This window comes from Bombyx mori, chromosome 1 (genome assembly GCF_030269925.1).
Source record: "Bombyx mori chromosome 1, ASM3026992v2".
Taxonomy (NCBI): Eukaryota; Metazoa; Arthropoda; class Insecta; order Lepidoptera; family Bombycidae; genus Bombyx; species Bombyx mori.
This window is the reverse complement of record NC_085107.1, coordinates 6,446,556-6,461,317: the sequence shown is the minus strand read 5'-3', so window position 1 is coordinate 6,461,317 and position 14,762 is coordinate 6,446,556. Positions and strand designations below refer to the sequence as shown.

The following is a 14,762-nucleotide window of genomic DNA, read 5'->3' as shown; positions in this document are numbered from 1 at the left end:
GAAGTTAGTCGCGATCGGAAAAACGTAGAGAGCCGTCGTCTGAGTGGTTAATCATCTCGGTGCGTCATTCCATTGTTTTCTGTGTATGTGTGTGCGTGTGTTGTGTTTTTCTTGTTTTGTTTTAAGTGCTAGCCATGAAGAGTGATGGTGATGAAAATCCTAAACACGAGACGAAAAGCCCGCCTCCTATCAGCTCTGACGTAGCTGTAGTGGACGACAGAATAATGGCAGTTGCAACGCAAGCTGCGAGTTCGACGCCTATATCACAACTCAATGTAACAAAGTCGTCACGGGTCCATATCGGACCCAAGTTCATATCAGTAACTCAAACCGTCAGGAATACAGAAGAAATCAAAGGTAAGGCTAGTCGAAAATCGATTTAAATTATTTTCTATTAGCTTGTCTGCATTATGCGAACTTATTACTCTAAATGTACAATTAACGAGGCTTGCGTACAATGGCAGTGCTATCATATATTATGTACATATTATAACCTATTTATTATAAGTTAAATAAATGCAGTCTAACACGTCTACTTGTTTTTATATGCAGACTGACAATCACGATTTCTGCGAATTATTTGGCGTATTTTTCCTGTTATTTCGATTTTTTGTATTAATTTTAACGTTACACAAAAAATTATTATACTCTATCATTTACATGTTCACTTCAACCTTATAATTTCAAGCAGAGGCCATGATAACATTTTACTTATCCCGAATATGACGTTCATATTTTATGTCGTGTCACTATCATTTTATGAATTTATGTTTTTGAATTTGAATCATTTCATTTGCGTATTTGTTTTGTGGTAGCTGTTCTCATTTGGGTAACGGTGTATTAATTACATAGTAACGACTATTGAAATGCTTAGTTATCATTGGATAAAAAAGTAATAATAATAATAATAATAGCCTTTTTATTCCTAAACATAGGGTTACAAGAGGTCCCTAAGTTCGGTGTGCCTTTTGGCATAGGCCTCCTCCAATTCCTTCCAATGGGTCCTATCCCTTGCTACTCTCAGCCAGAATGGTCCCGCTGTCTGCTTCAAGTCATCTTCCCATCTCCTGATTTGACGACCCCTACTTCGTTTGCCGTCTCTTGGTTGCCAGAGGGTGACTTGCTTGCTCCATTTGTTAATGGGGTGGCGTAGCATATGCCCAGCCCATCTCCATTTTTGGACGTCTATCCGGGTGAGAATGTCTGTGAGTTTCGTTCTTGTTCTTATGTCTACGTTCCTAACTCTATCTTTGATTTTTAACCCTAGCATGCTTCTTTCCATGGCACGTTGGCATTTTATTAGCTTTTCCCTGTGGTTAAGTGTCATTGACCAAGTTTCGCAGCCATAAGTAAGAACTGGTAGAATACAGGTCTCGAATGTTTTCTTTTTGATGTGATTGCCTAGATCCTTACTTTTCACTATTTCCTTCAGTGACCAGTATTTTCTCCAACCTTGGGCTATTCGCCTGGTTATTTCCTTGGTCATTACATCTGAAGGGGATATAATCTGGCCTAAGTAATTATATTCTTTGACATATTCGATCTTGATGCCATCTACCATAACGTCTATTTCCCTTGAGTTTGTCATCAATTTTGTTTTTCTGCCATTGATTTCCAGACCAGCTTCCCTACTTATATTGGCTAGGCTCTGCATCATTAGTTCTATTGCCGCAGGATTCTCTTCAAGAAGCACCAGATCATCGGCAAATCTTAGGTGGTTTAGGCGAGCTCCATTTATATTTAGACCTAAGTGGTCCCAGTTTAGCTGTCTAAAGATGTGCTCGAGTACGGCGTTAAATAGTGTAGGGGAGAGAGGATCGCCTTGGCGTACACCCTTTTTGATAGGAAATGACTCTCCTGTTGATTCAAGTTTGATACTGGCCTTGCTAGATTTATATATACTCTTGAGTATTTCTATATAGTTGCTCTGGACTCCTTGTTGTTCAAGACTCCGCCATATGTATTGGTGCCTGAGGCTATCGAATGCCTTTGAGTAATCTATGAACGCCAAGTATATTTGTTTATTGTATTCATTATACTTCTGTATCAACTGTTTTATTGTATGAATATGATCGATTGTGCTGAAGCCTTTTCTGAATCCTGCCTGCTCTGCGGGTTGGCTTTCGTTTAGCGTTAATGATATTCTTTCCAGGATCACTTTAGCAAATACTTTATATATGTTTGATATTAGAGAAATTGGCCTATAGTTCCCAATCTCGTCTCTAGTGCCTTTTTTATGTAGTAAAATTATGTGACACTCGGTCCATTCTTCTGGGATTTGCCTTGTTTTTAAGATTTCATTGAAGAGTTTTGCCAGCACAGGACTGATTTCCTCTAAAGTTCCCTTAAGCATTTCGTTAGGTATCTTGTCCGGCCCTGGAGCTTTCTCGAGTTTTTGGGATTTTATTGCCTTGGTTACCTCTGAGGCAAGAATCTCTGGCACTTTGTCTACTTTGTTTTCATTTGCTTCGTAAACTTCCGGAATTGTGTCCAACCCTGAACCTAATTTATCAGAATACAATAGGCGGTAATAGTCCGTGGCTAGTTTCAGTATTGAGAGTCGGTTAATTAAGTTAGATTCGCGTTGGTTCAGTTTCAATATCCATTCTTTCCCGTGTTCGCTTAGTTGCTTCAGAGCCTTTTTTGTTCCTCCTGTTCTTTTTATATTTTCTTCTAAAACACTATTTCTTTTCTCTCTACGGTCTTTTCTTATATTCTCCTTAATTTTCTTGCTAAGGTTTGCAATTTTTTGGCGTCTTTCTTTATCCCCTTTATTTGATATTAGTGTTCTTCTTTTATCCAATAGTTCTAGTGTCTCCTTGCTTAAATAGCTTTCTTTGCTCTTAGGTTTGCTGACTAGCATCTCTTTCAATTTGTTTTGTAATCTTCTGTATTTAATCCCAGTTTCTGCGTCGGAAGCAATAATTTCTTTGAGTGATTCTGTTTTGGGAGAATTAATGGAATGACTGTATTCTGACATTTGACACAGCTTATTATTATTTGCTAGGTTTTTCCTGGATCTTTTAGATTGGTTTAAGCTTAGGCAGCTTCTCACCATACGGTGGTCTGTGTTAAAGTTAAGGTTTTTAACTATGTTGGTATCTGTGAACGCGCTTGCTTTGTTAGTTATAATAAAGTCTATTTCAGTTTTGAATTTTGCACCTGGGGAGGACCACGTCCATTTGCTTTTAGTCTTTTTGTGAAAACGTGAGTTCATTAAAATAAGGTTATTTTCCATCATGAACTCTACTAGTTTCTGTCCATTTTGGCTTCTTTTGCCATGTCCAAACTTCCCGATTGTGGATTCTTCTCCATTTTGTCTTTCTCCAACCTGTGCGTTAAAGTCGCCCATGATTATTATATTGTTATTGTAGTGCGGTTTTATTGCTTCTGAGATACTCTCATAAAAATATTCTATGTCTGATATCCCTGCTTGTTCTGTTGGGGCATATATTTGGAAGATGGCCCATTTTTTCTTGTATTCCGGAAATTTAAAATGAGCTACCGCAATTCTGTCAGATACTCCTTCAAAACCCATAATGTTTTTCTTTAGCCTAGACTTAATAAGGAAGCCTACTCCTTTTTGTCCGGTGTGTTCTCCTTTGTGAAACATGATATAGTCGTTCCTCTCTTCTATTCCTTCTCCTGGCCTTCTCATCTCGCTGATGCCTATTATGTCCCATTTTATGTTGGATATGGCTATTTCTAATTCTTTTAGGCTCTCTTCCGTTCTTAGTGTCCGAGTATTCAGTGTACAGACATGTATATTTTTATGTTCGGTGTTCTTTTTATCTTGTTTTGTCTGTATTGTTTTCTTTTTGTGCATATTTTTTCTGGATAGGTTTGCATTAGGTTGTTTCGAGTTGTAATATTTTGATTTAGATGGAGGGTGTTTGTCTTCTTCCCCCACGGTGACAAGCCGGCTTGGGGTGCTTGTTATACATGTTGTGTTTGGTAATGTGGTTGTTGGGATTGTTTGGATCCGGGTGCCGCATATTAGTTTTTTGAGGGATTTGATAATGAAGCGGATCTCCCGCGCTCTATATAGTTCAGTATATTTGGGCGCATTGTTTCCTTTGTCGCGGTTTTAGAAGAGGCGTTGTTCAGGGCGGTCGATGTACTTTGGGTATTACTTGCATTGACTTTCTTTTGTGATGGTGTTTTCGGTGATCTTGAAGTCTCTCTTTTCCTCTTTTCTCTGTTGCTTTCATGTGTTTTCTTTATTATCAGTTTGTCGTATTTGATGAACGCTATATTCCCTTTGTTCTTTTCCTCTTCAACTTGCCGCTGTAGTTGTTTACGTTTTTCTATTATTTCTTTAGGGTAGTCCTCTTTGATATTTATACCTTCTTGTAGATTACGTCTATTTCGCAGAATCATGTGTTTTTTCCATGTAGTTGTGAGTGAGACTACAACAGGGCGATTTTTATCGAGCTCTTTTTTACCGATCCTGTAAGTATTATTAATTTCGAAGGTTTCAAAATGTACTCCCATTTCCAGTATAATGTCTTTTATATAGTCTACTAGCTCCGTTTCTGTTGTTGCTTTTCCTTCCTCGATGCCAAAAAAGACAAGGTTATTTTTGCGCTTATCCTTATCAGCGAATTTCAATTTTAACTCTAGCTCACTGATTTTATTTTTGAGTTGGGTATTTTCTTCGGTGATCGCTTTAAACTTTTCGTCTAGTGCTGCCATGACATTTTGTGTTACTGTAGTTGTTATAAGTTTAGTTTGTTGGTCTAACTTTTCATCTAATTTTGCCAATAGAATTTCCATACTTTTCTCCATGTTTGGTATTTTTTATATTGCTATGGCAGCACTTGTTTCGCTGTGACAACACTGGTTTTGTAATGGCAACACTTTTTTTGCTGTGGCAGCACTTGTTTCGATGTTTGTTATGTTGGTACTGTAGTTTCCACTCTGTAGTCTATGTACAATTTGCATCAGATGACACTTCACAGTATTTTTGTAGGGTAGAATGATTACAATATGTGGTTGATTTGTTCTCACAATTTAACACTTTTCTGTAGTTTTTTGCTAATCGTGTAATTTGTTCTTTGTTGCAAACAATAGTTCGTATGACACTCTTTGTTGGCACTTTTTTACACTGTTTATTTTTAATTTTCCGCGGAGCTCTGTGACGTGCGTATTGACTGATCGACAACCGGAACCGGAATCCCGGATAAAAAAGTATATAGTTAATAAACAATTTGGCAGCGGCTTGGCTAGGTAGGCAGCGGCTTGGCTGGTAGGCAGCGGCTTGGCTCTGCCCTTGGCATTGCTGAAGTCCATGGGCGACGGTAACCACTCACCATCAGGTGGGCCGTATGCTCGTCGGCCTACAAAGGCAATAAAAAAAAATTAAAAAAAATTTGGTAAAATGACATTTCTGAGTCGATGTATTTTTTTAATGTTCTTCAGTAGTGATTTTCCAATCGAGCTTATCCCTGAAATCATCCTAATTGTTCCACAAAGCAAGCTATATTTATAAAAACTATAAACTTTAAATTTAGAGGCGCAATTCATTCTGTCTGTTTTATCTGAAATGTCGAATTTAATTGGGGCACTGAATAGCTACTGTGTTTAATTTGATCAATATTACAATAATTGCTTTGTAAAAAATTCAAAAAGTCTAACATAGCTGCGAGCTTAGTATACTGGAATTAGTGCAGACTAATTTATTATTATTATTTCATATATATTATTTCACTATTAATGAATTTACTGTCGTTTATCACGTATTTATTACAAAAAACCATGACAATATGAAGCTTCTCATTTATGACCCACTAGCGTTATGTTTATACAAACTCGATGCGAGATAATGAGAACATTACATTTTTCACAAACGGTAAAATATTTCGCCTTTTCGCAAACATAAGCATAATTTTCTTTCTCTTTTTCATAAAACTTTCGTCAACACGAAATTATTCACAAAAAATAACAATAATTGATGATCGTACAAAATAGGAAAAGGTTTTTATGACTGGAAAAAAATGTTGATTAAAATCAACATACATAGTCCCCCAGATAATAGTCTAAAAAAGTAAGATTTTATTACAGATAAGGCAATATTTGGTTTTAAGTAAAGAAAACAGTGAACTGACGCTCAGATTAAACACAGGCGTAAAGTTATAATGGAATGTTCTGGATATAATGGTGTCCTAACCGCGTCATTATGTGGGTTCTACTAATGCTTTTAATTGAATATCACGATGGAAAGTCTTAGTCTTAGTTAGTCTACTCCAAATTACGTGGTTGTTATCGTTTCCTGCTCTATATGGAAGATCTTCCACCGTGCTCGTGTTTTTTTATCGATGAACAGACAAAGCGAATATTTTCGTTAAAAACTTTTTTTATTCCTTAGTTCTTATAAAAGGCCTTCTTACGCTTCTTATTTTTGACTCACTGACGTTATTAAATTACTGAAACTCAGAATCTAAATGAAGGCATAATAATTTTTTTGTGTGTTTTTTCTGACTATTCTTTTACTATGGAGTTTTGAAAAATGAATTACTGAAAACATTGACAAATCCAAAATAAATAAATAAATAAGTAAATATAAATAAATAAATATTTACTAACAATCACGCCACGTTAACTGGTCCCGTGATAAGTTCGTAAAGAACTTGTGTTACAGGTACCAGATAACGGAAATAAATGTAAGATCTTTGTTATACACATACATATATTTAATATACATCCATAACCCTGGAAAATACATTTATATTTATCATACAAATATCTTCCATTGGCGGGATTCGAACCCGCGACCCCCTTGTGTAGTGACCATGTCACTTACCAGTACACCAGACGGCCGTTGAATACATTAGAGTCACGAGAACTATGAGTATTTGTGAACTTTGAAATGTAACGAGAAGGACAATTGACTTTTTAGCATTCAGAAATGATTTTGTTAATAATATTATGATATTTTTTAAACAGAAGAAAAATATAAATTATCATTACAATTTAATACAATTTCAATGATGACGAGTCCTATTTATTCAATTTCAAATTAAAATTCAAAATCATTCAAAATTTATTTCAACTTGTCATCAAAAACACACTTGTTGAATGTCAAAATGTAAAAGAAAATGTTAACTCTACCACTTACTATTGATAAATATGTATGACATAAACGTAAAAACCTACGCCTAATTTATTGAACAAACATAACGAACAAAGATTCAAACCAAATATCAAAACCTACCCATGCTATAACACTTTATCTATACTAATATTATAAAGAGGAAAGATTTGTTTGTTTGTTTGTATTGAATAAATAGGCTCCGAAACTACTGAACCGATTTGAAAAATTCTTTCACTGTTTGGAAGCTACACTCTCCCCGAGTGACATAGGCTATACTATTTTTGAAAAAAAATTGGGGATCCTTACTAGAACTCTAATAATGTAACCCGAGGTGTAAAAAAATTACCTAAAATTTTTGCAAAAGACCCGAGCGAAGCCGGAGCGGGCCGCTAGTAGTTAAATAAAGAGCTACGTAGCAAAATAAGATTATTAGCCATTCAGATTTAAAGAAGCTAAGAGCGTTTTAATTTCAAGCTCGACAAAGAACAATACAATTTAATAACTACGCCAATTTTCATATCCGGTATACAGATTCTAAACCAGAAGTCCGTTGTGGGATAGAGACAGCGGTTCCTCTCAATCTTCATTAAAACTTCAAACGCTTTCATTAGACGCGAATACGACAGCGACACACGCCAAGAAAACTCGTGAAGTGCGTACCATGTTTGGTTGTACCATGATTCTGGTTGGTATTTAATAAAAAAATTAAATTTAAGCCGAATCCGTATAGTTCATTAACATGTTTAACAAGTACCCATACGCAGCAGGGCTAACTATTGACTGAAAAACGTTGAGAAGGAAAACCGTATAGTCAGACTTTGCATGACAATTGTGCAAATTAATTGCATCAAACATCGAATGTTGCGCAACCATTAGTCTACAAAAAATATTAGGCAACTAAGTTTACTCAATGATTAACACATTTTTTTTCTACTATGAATCCGAACCGATTCTTATATTCGGTAACTTTAAATCAATGTATTATTATTATCTAAAACTTAACGCTCCGATAGATACACTGTACAGTGTACGGTAACCGTCACTAAACCAATACCATAGTGCTTGTAACTACCGGCAAAATAATAGTGATTAGTCGTGTTCGATAATTGAAATTTATTTTTTTATAATATTTAAATTACTGAATTAAAAATCAAGTATGGTGCGTGATCGACGATCTTGCACAAGCGCGATAGATGTTTGTCGGCTGTCGTGAAGTTGAGCGGGTGAGGCTTTTGATCTTCCAGTTTTGTATGATAAGCCTTCGGGTTGTTGATGATTTTACGCTAAGCTAATCGTAGGCAGCGGCTTGGCTCTGATCCTGGCATTGCTGAAATCCATGGGCGACGGTAACCACTCACCATGAGGTGGTCCGTATTGTCGTATGCCTGCAAAGGCAATAAAAAAAGCTTACACAAATTAATATCGTGTTCTATTTAAGGTATAGTGTTGTTGGGCAGCTTTGGAACGGTTCCCTTACCACTTCGTTTTGTAGAGGGTATTTGTTTATGGAAGCATTAATTTTGGTACCAAACATAATTCAATCTTGTCATCCACTTTAAAATACTATCGATTAAAAATTTTAACACATGGAAATGGCAGTTTGATGATTACGTAAACGATAATAATAACTGAAGCGTGTCACACAAAATGTAATAATATGATCGGTGCTAACCATAATTTATTTGAAAAAATGAATACCGTTATGAACTTTGTAATAACAGAAAATTAAATGATTTATTTTTAAATGTATTCTGTTGTTAGTTTAAAAATTGCCAGAAATTATGGTTTTGTTTTAGGCCAAATACTCGGTCAGGAGCTGATATCATCTAAGAGCACACGCAAACTCCGCTGTAGTATCGCCGTGTTTGTTTGCTGGACGCTCATTGTCACATTAGGACTGGGCTTCTACATATCCCACTACGCGCTATCCAAGCTCACACGTCTCGATCTAGGTACGTGATCCAATTTGAACCCTTAAGTGGTTAACTTTATTCCATACCTTATCCGTTCTGGTCTTAATAATAATAAAAATGTTTGTACCATTGTCAGCAACAACAAATCATAAACTTTCCTTATAAATTTTTATGTGAATCTAAGATGTAATTAATTATTGTTTTTATAATGTCTGCTGATAAAACTTTACATAAAATCTCCTTTATTTTGATTAGATATACACGAGCCCTGGTATCTTCGTCGAAGTGACTGGCAAGCGATGTCGCCATACTCAGTGGATTTCCTCGATTTACCCCTATCCTTCGTCATAGTTGGTCACAGCGCTACCAACTACTGTACTGAAAAGTACGAATGTATTAAGGAAATGTTGGATGTGCAGAAAAGCCATTTGCATCGCGGATGGCAAGATATCGGTCCCAATTTCCTCGTGTCTGGTAACGGCATCGTATTCGAAGGCAGAGGCGCTAATGTGTTCGGTGCAATGGCGATAGCTTGGAACCGCAGAAGCATACTAATCATGTTCCTCGGGGATTATACAAAGGATAAGACGACACCTGTACAGTTTGAACACTTAAATATCGTCTTAGATCAACTTGTAAAACAAGGAGTCTTGCGACCTGATTACACTTTGTATGGCCAATGCCAGGTAGCGTCGCTCACTATAAGTCCTGGACCTAACGTTATACGTGAGCTACATAATTTGAAGCACTGGAGCTCTGAAAACAGCAGTCTTTGTCTCCGGGGTTAAGGTTGGCTATTAATGGCATTTAAAATTTACTCGTGTGACAGTATCTTATCAGTAACTAGCAGAAAAACTTTCTGCGCATACGGGTATGTAAGCAAACAATAAGATGTTCCAACGAAACACGTTTTGGTGTTACTTTCTTTACTTCATTATTGTATCTTAAGTAGTAAAGTAAGGAATAAGTCAATGTGGAAGTTATCTATGTGCAAATTGAGTCAAGATTTTTAATAAGAGGATATTGTTTATTACTACACTATGACTTAAAGTACTGTATGCGTACTATAATAATTATCTATTTAGCTACAAGTCCAAGGCGGATCTCTAGTATAGTATTATCTTTCTGAATTGAAGCCTTCATTCGTCCAAGGGTCTGTCTGTTTTGCTTTCGTTGTTATTCATCAGCTAAAATTTAAAACCTTTTAAATTTAATTACTATTAATCCATATTTCAACGAGAGATATTCGGTTCGAATGCATTTGATTTATCTTCCCTTCCAATCTGAATCTATTGCTGATTATAACCAACAAAAAGGACGGTGTAGTCAGTGGGCTTATAGAGCACCAGTATCAACCACCTCCAATGCTAATATTACTTAGAACCATTTAAAAAAAAAAATACAAATTAAATGTTAATTATATTGAAAAATTTGTTGTGGATATCAAATATATATAAAATTGAAAATACAAGTAGTGTCAATTTATTTCGTACAAAGTATTTTGTTGTTCTATTCAAGACTGAGTTCAATTAATTTTAAGATTATTAAAGTAGTTAAAAATAATTAAGTACCATATTATTATTTTAAATTTTCTTAGGTAGGTAGTTGATATGATTAATTGTTTAGAAGAAATTGTTACTTACAAAAAAAGGCGGATTGAAGAAAAATAACCAAAAATAAAAGTTTCTGTCCCTCGAGATACTTGCAGTTGAAATAATTTTAAATATTTTGACAATGATCCTGAGTTTTTTGGTTTCCCTATTTACGACTGACATGACAAGAAAATTCCTTTCTCTTAACAATTTTCATAGTAATGTATAGTAAACCTGTATAGTAAGTATCTGTGCAACACTTTACGCATGTGTAAAATATGTAAATATGTATGTGTAACTAGTAAGCAGCAAAGTTGTATGTAAACCACAAATCTTTATTTTAATCATGGAAACAAGTTACAATTAAGTATTATTATGTAGAAAAACTAATGATTAAAAAAATTTTAAAACAAAAAAAAATTAAATGTACATATTACTACATATATCTATCACATGATTGGTTCTCGCATTGTGCTTAAGAGAAAATAAATGAATGTGTGATATTTAAAAAATCTCGTTTTATTTTAGTATTGCTACGCGCTGGGGTTCAGGATAAATAAAAGCTCTATCCGGAATACTACTTAAAAACTGTATTCAACACTTAGAAGACTTCACAAACACTTTAAAAATCTCAATTCGCTTCTTTCGCTTCGAGTAGTTCCGATTACTGACTGGCTGCGTGCCATCTCTGCAACGCTTTTATAATCGAGACGAAATCCCTAGAATCGTCGAGAATATTCCACAGAAGTCGAATATTGTGTGTTTCCGTTATCTGACAATAGATGGCGTTGTACCTTTCAAGCGTTTTAGATGCTACTAGATCCTACGATGTTCGTTCGGCTATTCGGCGATAGATGGCGTTACTCTGACCGGTGTAACAGTATTTTGTTTTCAAGTAATACTTTATTTGTATTTAAAAACAACTGTTCCTTCTTTAATAAATTTAGAAAAATAAAATATCGATTATCCCGAGGGGCTGTTCTATTTTAATTAAAAACATACGTACGTATACGTATACAAATTAAAGCATAAAACAAAAACGACGTTTTTGTCTATTCAAAGACGTTAGACAGTTTCGTCTATTAGAAGCTTATAGAGCTCATAGACAATAATAATCCTTTATCAGATATTAAACAAGTAATTTACAATAATAACAAAATTTGATTATAAATTAAGATAATAACTCACTTAAATTTGAACAAAGTGCATATTTTGAAGAAAAAAAACTTAAATTTAAAATAGTTAGTTTCGGAGTTTATCTTGGACAAACATCGGGCCACATTAATTATTTATAATAATCAACATTTTTCATCAACAAAAAATTTACAATAATTACTAACGGTATCCACACTAGGCCAGGAGCAGCCAGGTATCGTGGATAACAAACAGCCTGTATGTGTTCCTTAAATTATTTCGTAAATCATTACTATAGCAAGACAAAATAATTAATCTAATATTGTTGTTTATCTTTAGATATATGCGTGTGAAACCTGAGTAATATAGGGTAAATAACATGCGACAGATTCTTGATTTTGGTGAAACAGATGGCATGAAGGCATTTAAAGCACAAAAAACGTAACGGTTTTACTATAAATGTACATACACATAATGTTTTTCACGTTTTTCTTGAAATAAATATAACTTTACTAGACAATGCCTCATCACTCCTATTACATACTTATATGTATGTAATTAGGACTCTGAAATCCTAAATCAACATATTTCTTTATAAAATTTCCCCTAGAAATTTTAGAAATGACTAATATTTAGACAAGATAAAACCAGAGCAAAGAATTGGTATGTATGATGTTATTATATCGTACGATATAATCACAACATTATTTTTCATTCGTAATAGTGGAAGGCTAATTCTAAGAGTATATAGACAAAACGCGATGCGATAATAAAAATTCTTTCGTAATGTTACCACCAATAGAGAACCGAGAAGACATCGTAGAATGCTGTCTCTCTCTCTCCGAGCGTCCCTAGCTTGCCCTTCCTATCTTCTTATTCGTACACTCTTGACAGAGTGGTCGTGGTCATGCATCAGTCGGATCCTGCGATATCGATGCTCTCGCGATGCGACGCCATGTGGCACAATGTTTCGCAGAGTGAGAGCAAACATTTATGATGGAGTGAGTCACAGATTTTATGAGGTCGGTCCATCGTGTTGGAGATTGTCCGCGAGATCTTTTGCCCTCGACTTTCCCTTGCACCACCAACTGCTCAATGGAGTCCTCATTACGAGTGATGTGCCCGAAGAACTTGAGGATTCGTAATTGGACTGTTGACGATAGTTTCTCCTTGATGTTGAGCTCTTTCAGGATCGAAATGTTGGTACGGTGCGCGGTCCACGGAATTCTGAGGAGACGTCTCCAACACCACATTTTCAGTGCGTCAATCTTACGACGGTCTTGCATCCTCAGCGTCCACGTCACAGCCCCATACAGAAAGATTGGAAAGACCAGGCATCTCATTAACCGAACTTTTGTGTTTTTGGTTATTCTGCGGTCTCTCCAAATCTTTGTTAGCCTCTCAACTGAGGCTTGCCCATTCGTCCGAAAAGTCCGCCCGCGTGTCCGATTTCCATCCAGAGAAGTGTATGTGTGATACATGTTTTTTCAGTTTATCAGACGATCGTTATCGTATCGACGCAATAGTCTCAATACACTCAAACCGTCTAAAAAGTCCCAGTGAGCACAGCTGACACTCTACTGAAACTTTTTATTTTAATTAGCTATTAATTCAGGACATTAAACAGTCTCTTACGATAAATTAATGCCTATAAATTGGATTCCAAAAAGTTGGTAACAATCTGTATCAACCAAACAGTCTTTATTTAAAAATTTAGTACTTAAAATCTATTAACAAACACAATCCTACATAAAAGTTAAAACAATTGCACATTGTATGCATAAAATCAAAGGAAAAGGTACAACTAAATTTGCGATATCATTCGGGATAAAACTGACTTTAATTGATATTTACGTTATTTTTTTCGAAAATTTTACCGGCAGTATTCGACTGAAAACCTATCAACGCATTTAGGATTTGGAGCTGTTAATATCATTATATCCGTACTCGGGTGTAGCACTGCTCATGCTGGTGCCCTGCACCCCCGACAACAGATTTTGTCACTCTCAGAATCAGAGACTGATCTCGCTCGCCCTAAACACGTCATTACGATCCATTAACGGTGTTTTTAGGTACCTCAAGCACAAGTCACCTCGCCGAACCCGTCGCTTGCGACGAAGGGCTCAACGAGTAAATTAACCCATAGACACAGCCCACTGAGTTTCTCGTCGGATCTTCTCAGTGGGTCGCGTTTCCGATCCGTTGGTAGATTCTGCGAAGCACAGCTCTTGCTAGGGCCAGTGTTAGCAACACTCCGGTTTCAGCCTTGTGAGCTCACCTACACGTCAAGGAGAATCTAAAATAGCCTCTCAAGGCTATCAGCATAAGTAGGAAAAAAAAGGTCTCATATAGAATCCCCGTACTATGTCACAACGACAGCCTAATTTAAAAATAGACAGGCAGCCCCTAAGCCTCTCGCTGTTTGATAAAAGCGGGCACAATGCGTAAGCCCATATTATCGTTCACCTCCGACATCGCGCCCGTAGCGGGCAAAACAATTTTTTCCGCTGCTACGGGAATATACGTAAACCCGATGTCATAATTAGCAATGAGAGTCACAGCGGAGCGTGACCGTATTTCACTAATGAATATATAAAGATAAACAACTGCTATATTAGCTACAATAGGACTGATAAGTATCCTATATTTAGATAGATAATAATTATCAGATATCGATATCAAATCTATGCCAATTTCACCGTAAGTTAGCACAAAAACCTGCAAAGCATATATTAAGTTGTCTGTGCATATTCGGTATGAGCGCTATTATCTATTATGACGTTAGTAACATGTCTGGGTGGGTAGTGTGGGAAGAGAATGAAATGATAACATTTTTTTAATTAATTAATCTTGTGGCTATTAAAGTTCTCTAGAGATTGATACTTAAATAAATTACGCCGTTTGAAGAAGTACTAAATATTTAATTATTTAAAAATATTTTTGATTTCAATAGTTATTTAGTTTAGTTCCAGTTTTAGTAGTCAGCCATGGCTCTTTATGAAATCTAACACAATCGGCTACGTTATACAT

At 35.8% G+C, this 14,762-nt stretch overlaps 1 protein-coding gene across 2 annotated transcripts in view; it reads left to right on the top strand.

Annotated features, from left to right (window-relative positions):
• Nucleotides 1-2: 2 nt before the first annotated feature.
• LOC101739885 (peptidoglycan-recognition protein SC2) overlaps nt 3-14,762 on the top strand; it is a 28,389-nt gene continuing 13,629 nt past the window's right edge. Inside the window, exons 1-3 of one of the 2 annotated variants that reach the window (XM_004929757.5) lie at nt 3-357; nt 8,890-9,045; nt 9,262-11,110. In XM_004929757.5, the coding sequence (XP_004929814.1) occupies nt 135-357; nt 8,890-9,045; nt 9,262-9,794 (912 nt within the window). In that variant the 5' untranslated portion in view covers nt 3-134 and the 3' untranslated portion in view covers nt 9,795-11,110. Of the gene's footprint in view, nt 358-8,889; nt 9,046-9,261; nt 11,111-14,762 lie in introns of those variants that run through there. The other variant, XM_038010646.2, reaches the window with a different exon arrangement.